The sequence below is a fragment of the Nuphar pumila genome, unplaced genomic scaffold, assembly GCF_984573655.1.
Source record: "Nuphar pumila unplaced genomic scaffold, dmNupPumi1.hap1.1 HAP1_SCAFFOLD_1434, whole genome shotgun sequence".
NCBI lineage: Eukaryota > Viridiplantae > Streptophyta > Magnoliopsida > Nymphaeales > Nymphaeaceae > Nuphar > Nuphar pumila.
Window position 1 is genome coordinate 26,335 of NW_028323676.1, and position 8,103 is coordinate 34,437.

General features: G+C 52.2%; 1 protein-coding gene across 1 annotated transcript; it reads right to left on the bottom strand.

Moving 5' to 3' along the window:
* Positions 1-1,635: 1,635 nt before the first annotated feature.
* LOC149809294 (glutamate dehydrogenase A-like) lies at positions 1,636-6,346 on the bottom strand. Its single transcript, XM_089994911.1, has 7 exons — positions 6,185-6,346; positions 5,365-5,570; positions 4,537-4,714; positions 3,716-3,934; positions 2,799-3,045; positions 2,125-2,305; positions 1,636-1,810 (listed from the first exon to the last, which is right to left on the bottom strand). The coding sequence occupies exons 1-7, from the start codon at positions 6,344-6,346 to the stop codon at positions 1,636-1,638; spliced, it is 1,368 nt and encodes a 455-aa protein (XP_089851037.1).
* Between the last annotated feature and the right edge of the window lie 1,757 nt (positions 6,347-8,103).

The following is an 8,103-nucleotide window of genomic DNA, read 5'->3' on the forward strand; positions in this document are numbered from 1 at the left end:
TGCAGAGTGCGATTCGCTCTCGGCTCTGCGTGTCAGCATGTGCACAAACATGGTCACACTTTTGGTCACACTTTCACCTCGCCTGCCCCATGAGGAGCTGCGTGGAGATCTTGGAACTTCCCGCGGCAAGGCGCTGGCAAAAGTGGACCTGGCGGGATGCACAGCCTTGACCCAGCTGGAATTGCGGGGCTGTTGCAACCTGTCCGATCTGGACCTGACAACGTGCACGAGTCTTGCCAGCCTGCAGCTCTCAGCTGTTGACCTGCAGCACATTGAACTGGATCATTGTGGCAGGATCACTGCTGTGGATCTGATTGACTGCTGCGCGCTCACGTACCTCCATTTTGGCACATCCAAGTCACTAGAGCGCCTCAACTTGACAGGTTGCTCTGCTTTGACCTGGCTGAGCCTCTGCGGTCAAACCTCTCTGACACGTGTCACGTTATTCAATTGCGTTCAGCTCGAGAGTTTGGACGTTGATAGCTGTGAGACGCTCGTGGCCTTGGATCTGGAGAACTGCAGAGCAATGAGCTCTCTGCCGAGAGCCTTACGTTCGCTCACGGCCCTAGAGGCACTCAATCTCGCTGGTTGCCAAGCGCTTGCAACCCTGCCGTCCTCGCTGCGGAACCTGAAAAAGGCGCCCTTGCAGCCTGGCAGCCATTTTGACGAGTGGTTCTCTTACATCCAGGCCGTGAAGGAGGACAACAACTCTGCGAGTTTCATTGCATCAGTGCTTGCCGCAAGTGCAGCGACTGCTCTTGGATTGCTGCAGAATGCAGCGGACGAGTCTGTGACTGCTTGGGTGAGGCGCGGTTTTGCGGTGAGCTGGTTTGTCAGCCTGCTGCTCTCTCTCTCCTCCTTGTTTCTCTTCAGCGCCCTCTCACGGCTGCTCAACAGAGTGCGGGATGTGGTGGATGCGGCCGAAGTGAAACGGCTGCATTTGTCACACACGGTGTTGATGACCCCGGTGGTGTTTGTCAATTGGGCTATCGCTAGCGCAGGCGTTGGTGTTGCTTTTACGGTGTCGGCGAGGTTTGAGAAGCGGCAGCTGGGGGGCTCGATGCTCGGTGCTACCATTGGCCTTTCAGCTATCTGCTTGGTTACCGTATTCTTGTTTTCGGCTCTCGTGTGCAGGTTGCACCGCGCTCACTCAGCAGCTTCATGCTCAATGCAGCAGAGCCACGTCTTTCAGCGCCTTGTTTTCCTGCAAGATTTCGTTGGGTGCTGTGAATGGTTCACAGAATGTCGACGTCACTGAGCTGACGTTTGTCTGGCGTGCATGGATTGAACAGCCCTTTGAATTTGTAATCTTTCGTGGTTGGTGTATCTTGTTACAGCACTACCGCATCCATGGACATTGTGAAGGCGAATTCCTGCTTGGGAATCAGTGCTTCCACTGCCATCACCGGAAGCAAGGGCATCTTGTTTTGTGTATTGGATTCACTTACAACAAGAGTTCATATGATTTACGAGGATGTGCTGTCACATGATCGCTCTGCGCACACAGTCCCTCTCATTACATTTCATGTGTTGCCCAAATCAATTCAAACATGTGAAGTAGATGTGCTCATCATGGCTGACTCACGAGTGCATATTGTTATGGCTGAGCATCTCTCAACCACACCAACTCATGTGTCAATCAAAGCCTCGGTTCACATGAGCTCGCACGACACGTTGTAGGGCAAGCACAAATGAGCAAGTGCGCAACGACAGGTGTGCAAACTTAGGATCTTGCTTGATTTCCCAGATCTCCTTGAAACTGGCGGCCATCTTCTGCTCCAATTCTTCGTTTACTTGATCTTCAGACCATCTGCACTCCAGCGGATCGTCGTCAACTAGACAGAACTATCACTCACCTCCAAACGCCGCACACAAATTTGGCAATGACATTGTGCATCTGCCAGTGGGCAAACATTGACTACATCCAATTACATCACTGGCAGAGGCGCCATGTAAGTTAGGGATATGATCCAAAATAGTTTCTCTCTGTCTCGTGTCGGCTTGTTCAAGCTTGTGAACCAATAAAGAAACTCATGCATCTTCAGTGGCGCGCGGGAAAGGAATGGGATGTTTCTTGCATTGGCACAGGGCCCCCAAATACATGTCACAGAAAGGGCAACGCACGTGAAGTTCTGGAGGTTCTGGACCCACTCAAAGAAGGAGACGGTCACACCGCCCGCGTTGGTGTAGATGTCGGGAAGCACGGGAATACCGCGCTCCCGCAGCCGTATGTCTGCCATGGGCGTAACTGGCGAGTTGGCAGCCTCCACAAGGTACTTGCATTGCAGCTTGTCTACGTTCTCATCTGCACGCATACTGCTTGTCAACCGAAGTGCCATGGGCAACTGTTCACATCAGTTGCAACCTGAATTTGGATACAGTACGCATGAAGGGGGCGTAGACGGAGATAGGCATGCAACATCTTGCTCTGATGCTTAAGCGACCGGCAGAGTTCGCCAGAATGGGTCTGACCCCAATTTCCTGAATGCCTGCACGCCTGAATTTCTGTCCCCCAAATTCAGGCATCATTTCACACATGATTGGGCATCTTAACCCAAAACTCACTCTGCCTGGCGAAACACTGCCCATCAATATATAAGTCTAAAAGCTCTGGACTAGCTGTACCATTTCCTATAGGGACCGGACTAGACCTCATGCTGAACATGACGCTGCTCATCCACTTTTAGATGCATCTAAAGAGCACAAAGCGATGCATACATGTACAGCACCACCGCATCCACAGGAGCATTGGCAAGGACAATGGAGCAAAACAGCAAGAGGAGGGTGGAAGAGCATACGGGTGATGACACCGCCAATCGCGGCAGGCACGAGGACATCGCATTCAAGGTACAGGCCATCGTGCTTGCCCAACTTCTCAGCATGCGGGTAGTCAGCGAGCGGCTTGTGCTTGTAGTGGGCCCGTAGCGCAGGGATGTCCAGACCCTTGGGGTCATACAGGCATGTGTCATAATCACTCACGGAGAGTATCTTGCCACCGTTCTGTTGCAGAATCTCTGCTGCAAAGGACCCCACATTGCCGAAGCCCTGCAGCATGGCACAACATACTTCGCATTTCCCGAGATCACTGACAAAACACTCTGTTGCCTCACGTTGCTGACTTCGCTGCGTCACCTTGGCCTGATGTGTGTTTGTTTTGACGTGGACCTTGCTCACCTCGCTGTGCTGCTTGCTCCCAAGTACCTCGGCGTCAGCAATTGAACTAACTGCTTTGAAGCAGTCATTTCCGACCAAGGGCTCAAACACAGTGTTTGGTTAACCCAAAATGGGTTTAATTTCGTCCCCAATTTCGTCCCGAAAATACGTGCAATGGGTCGGGCATGCGGACCCCAAGACTGACAGGGCCTAGCAAAGCACTGCCCAAACACTGTGGGCTCGAGCTCGTTACACCACAAGCATCAGAATGGGAGCGTCCCGCAGATAGCTGGACATCCACAGTAATGGGTCACAGGTGAACGAGTGGACAACTGAGTGTTGGCAGCAAGTGTACCATTCTCCTCATCTTGAGGCCACTTACGATGAGAGTAGAGACCATGATTTCTAGGCTTCACTGATCTGAAGGGCAGCTAGCATAGAAGCGGATGGTGCGAATGTCACACATCACGATGCGATGTCGACTAATGTTTGGTGATGTCACGGCAGCTGACTCATGCAGGACTGCAGCGACAACACGCTGGCTTGAATGTTGCTTTCGGACCTGGACAACAAATGTTTTGCCTTGAAGAGATGGGGAGCCCTCGTACGCGTTGAGCATCTGCTGCGTGGCAAAAACGGTGCCGCGGCCCGTCGCTGCCTCGCGACCGAGCGATCCGTGCAGCCAGGTTGGCTTCCCCGTCACTGCACCGGGGGAGAATCCAGCAAACTTGCTGTACTCATCGAACATCCACGCCATGGTCTGTGCGTTCGTGTTCATGTCCTGCACGGCCAGCACAGCATCTCAGGCGCCATAAGGTTTTCTAGTCCCACCCTGCCTCATGAATTAGCCGTCCTACAGCAGCGTTCGTGACACCAATCGCTGTTAAGGAAATAGGCGCTTCTTTGCTATCTCCACCTTCTCCTCTATGGTGTAGCCATTGAGATCGATCATTTGGTTGGCGTTTCGTTGTTTTCTTGCTATGCAATGTGGACCAGCAATTGCACTCCCCTACAAACGACGAGCTGTTGATCGCACTAGGCGACGCCTGAAAGCATCTCCCCACGGATATCTTTTTGGCCGATGGCGCGTCTGCATACAGCCCAGCAGAGCCAACGCAGTTCCATGTTCATTCGCACATCCGATGGGCAATGAGCCAAGCAGAGCCGCAGGGAAACCGTGGTGGCAACAGGCGAGAAAGTCAGATGGCAACGCAGTGCGAATGGAACCCCCTGCCCGCTCTGATGTGGCTTTTGGCAATGCTTGCAATCCTGAGGGACTTCGCGTCCATGTATGTATCTGTTGCAACTTTGGGTGTGCAGGCGACGTGTGATCTGTAACGGATGTCAATGCAGCCAACCCCCCCCAGCACGTGGGGAAAATACCGGTGCTGGGATGTCCTCGTACACGCCGATTACGGTGCGAATCTTCTGCACAAACTTGCGCGTGATGCGCTCCAGTTCGCGGCTGGACAACTGCTTCACGTTGAGGCATATTCCTCCCTTGGCACCCCCAAAGGGGATGTCCATCACGGCTGTCTTCCACGTCATCAAACTTGCCAACCTACACACGGTGGTTCCTCAGCTCGGGTTTCGACCTTCATGATCCAGACAATTCCTGCATTTTGGGCATCTGGACTCGCAAATCTCACAATCTGGCAAAACGCTGCATGCACAAACCACCAGCTATCCTGCCACGAGCTAGGAAAGAGGAGTACGGTTAGATTGATAGTTGGTCTGATAGTTTGCTGATAGTTGGGGTCATGGTCATGCCCTTTGCAGATTCTTGGCTTGACTACGCAACGCTAACAGGCACGGAACGAGTCGAGGACGCAACATGTTGTCCGGTACTGTGCTGACCTTTGAGAAAAGTTTCTCTAACAGATCGCCCATCTGGTGACCTGATGTCGTACACTTGTCAATCGTCATCTTTACTCGGATCGAGTGTCAGCCATTGATGCTGACATGGAGCCACAGGCAGGGGTGACTGGTGCAGAGCTTGACGGGCGAACCTCATGCAACCATTCGCCCTATGCATGCCCTAAGGGGCATCAGCACACAATGCATGGCAACTCACAGCAGTGATACATGCAATGGGTGATGTTTGCGTCACAACGTCAACCCCAGCTTACTTGGCAATGCAACCCTCAGAGTAGCAAGAGCCTTTTCCGGCTATACATCTCAAGAGAGTCGGTGGCGTAGTGAGCAACGTACGAGCGGACATCATCCAAGTCTACCAATGGATGATACCGTATTCCTCCTTTGTAGGGACCACGGGCATCGTTGTGCTGCACTCTGTACCCAGAGAAGGTCTCCACCTCTCCATTGTCCATGCACACTGCCAGCTGAACTGCCACCTCCCGCTGTGGCTTGAGCAGTAGCTTCTCGAGTTTGTTGGGGTAGTCCAGTACTGCAATGGCCTGCATGGGCGGTTGTCGGTTGAAATAGGCCATCCTTTTAGACGCTAGCACTGGTTGTAGATGCGATGTCGAGCGTCGTGCTGTGGAAGCAGCTTCCGTGAATCGCACGCAAGTGAATAGTGAGAACGAATTCCCATGAACGGCAGGCCCGGGGTACATCTACAAACTCTCGAAGACTTTAGCTTGTCTTGTCACCATAACGTGGTTTCCTGGTGCATCCCTGAACTGGACAAGAGTGACCTATGTACCTAGCATCGTTATCGATGGTTTGCCGCCCGCCAAGAATATCATGGAATATTCCATACTCGCATCCGTCCTTCCCTTTCACTCTGAGTGATAGTACTTGTTTGCGACGTGGCAAGCGCTGGTTGAAGCGATTGGAATGACAGCTGCCTCGTAGCTGGCCCAGTGCCCGTACATTAGCCAAGATTTCAGAACATTTGCCGGCTATATATTCATTGGATTGCCATCCCAGAAAGCTTCATCCCACCTTAAATCACGTTACGGTCGACGGTCAGGATAAATCACCCATGGTGCTTCCCAGGTGGTTCAGCTTCGCAAGAGTGGAAGAGTGGCGAGAGGGCACAAACGTAGAACAAACGTCGCTCACTTACCTCCCGCACAAAGAAATTTGTATTCTTGGCATGACTTGCACCTGGTCCAGGAACCTCCAGAGGAATGCTACCGGCACTCGCTGAAGCTGTTGGCCCTGCGAAAGAAGCGTGGAGCCTTGTGGAGACCAGCGTCGAACTCAAAAATCCTATCGTAGACGACATGCAGCGATTGCACACAAGTCGGAACCGTACGAATCCCATCATGTTTAAACGTCAGAAAACCCCAGACCGCCTCGATGTGCTGCTTTATCAGAAGTCTTCAGTACCCTATCATCGCGGGAGGAGACGAGCCAGACATCAACAAGCCTGGGTGATAGCATTTATGCGCAACGAAGCGTTTAAGTCAGTCAACACATAATTGCAGATGGCATATCGTCCCATCACATGCCGTGTCAGCATATGCGCTTGCCATGTCACTCGAGGACGGTGTCTCAGACTCCAACCCTTTCGTGACGGGGATGTATCGACTGGCGTTTGCATCAGCCTGTGGCACAGGCAGTGCCGCTGCTGGCCACAGTTGTATATTGCTCGCACACATGACATCGAGTACACGAACCATGTACAGCTGAAAATGATGTAGCCGGGATACGATGGCGCCACCTGTCGCCACTACTGATGTGGCCCCATCCTCCTTGTGGGGCAACTTCAGGCTCGCCTACGAAGATTGGTGTGTCGAAATGTCGTTTAATGCAACTCTGATGCGCTGCTGGCACTTTTGAATGGGTGCCTGAACTCTTCCGATGCTTAACTTTGCTGTATGGAATGACAATAACTCCTTTTCCGCTGTCAGCCTCCTGATTATTCTGGCGTTTTCAGGTTGCACGGGTGTATGATGGCGGTGAGAATACATCGGACCGCTATCTTCTTTGTGTATGACTCAACCATTTTGGATGCCCTCAAACGAGTCTTGGCCGTGGGAGCTTTCGTCCATGCCTTCTCCGTTGTGGTGAACATATTCCTCCTGAGGTTTCTTTTGATGCTAGTCATTCGGAGCGTGCTCTCATGTGCAGCAGAAACACAGGTGAGTCCAATTGAGCAACCGATATAGACCAGCTTTCTGGCCGTACAAGATACATCAGGGAGCTGTGTGGGCTGTGTGCCTGTTTTTATTTGCTTCCGTGGGTTGGACACAGCAAGGTATTGGCTGGCATCGTGCCCTGCTCAGGGTTCGTTACAGGTGGGCTTCCACTGGAAGCCAACATGATGTTTCATCCAGGCATTTCACCAGCGAGCATACTTACTCAATGACATTGAATCGCAACAACGTCATTCTTGTGAAGTCCTAGAAGCTTATGCACGGCTGGTGATAGCTGCCTCAGTTCTCAGTGATTACCAGTGAGACTGAGGCAGCTATCACCAGGCATCACCTGCTACATCTGGGGGACGTAGGCGGTGGTGATCACCGGTAAGCAAACCGGCTCTCATACTTGCAAAGTCAAGTTGAAAAAATGAATGATACTATCCACAAATCACCCCCTCCTCATTATGCAAATGAAGATAATGGAGATAGTGGGTACCGTCCCCCCTTCCCCCCCCCCCGGCCTTGTGATGATGATCATGTATCTCATGTGCTGTCCTTGGTGCTTGTTGATTATTTCCTGCCATTGTCTATGTGATGTAATGATGTATCTCATTACAACACTACCGCAATCACATGGGCATTGGCAATTCCAAGAAGTAGTTGGGAATCAGTCATCACATCAAATATTACATGCTACCATGCAGGCGTGCGAAACAGCAGAGGCGCGAGTGAACTATCTGAGTCAGCAGTGGTGGCCGCTACTCAGCTTCTGTCTGAGCAGCACGCTGGCAGCAGCGCACCTCACATGCGTCGCCACCAGGTCGCAGGCCGTGAAGGTGCAACTTGCGACACGCCACGCGGAAGCTGTCATTGCACCGCTGAAATCACCCACACCTCA

Bases quoted from the DNA above. Each gene is read 5' to 3' on its own strand.
- LOC149809294 (XM_089994911.1), bottom strand. From the start codon at position 6,346: ATGTCGTCTACGATAGGATTTTTGAGTTCGACGCTGGTCTCCACAAGG. The intron at 3,935-4,536 runs GTATTTTCCCCA...CTGGCCGTGCAG, and splicing joins ACGAGGACATCCCAGCACCG to GACATGAACACGAACGCACA. The intron at 3,046-3,715 runs GTCCGAAAGCAA...GCCATGCTGCAG, and splicing joins GCAAAACATTTGTTGTCCAG to GGCTTCGGCAATGTGGGGTC.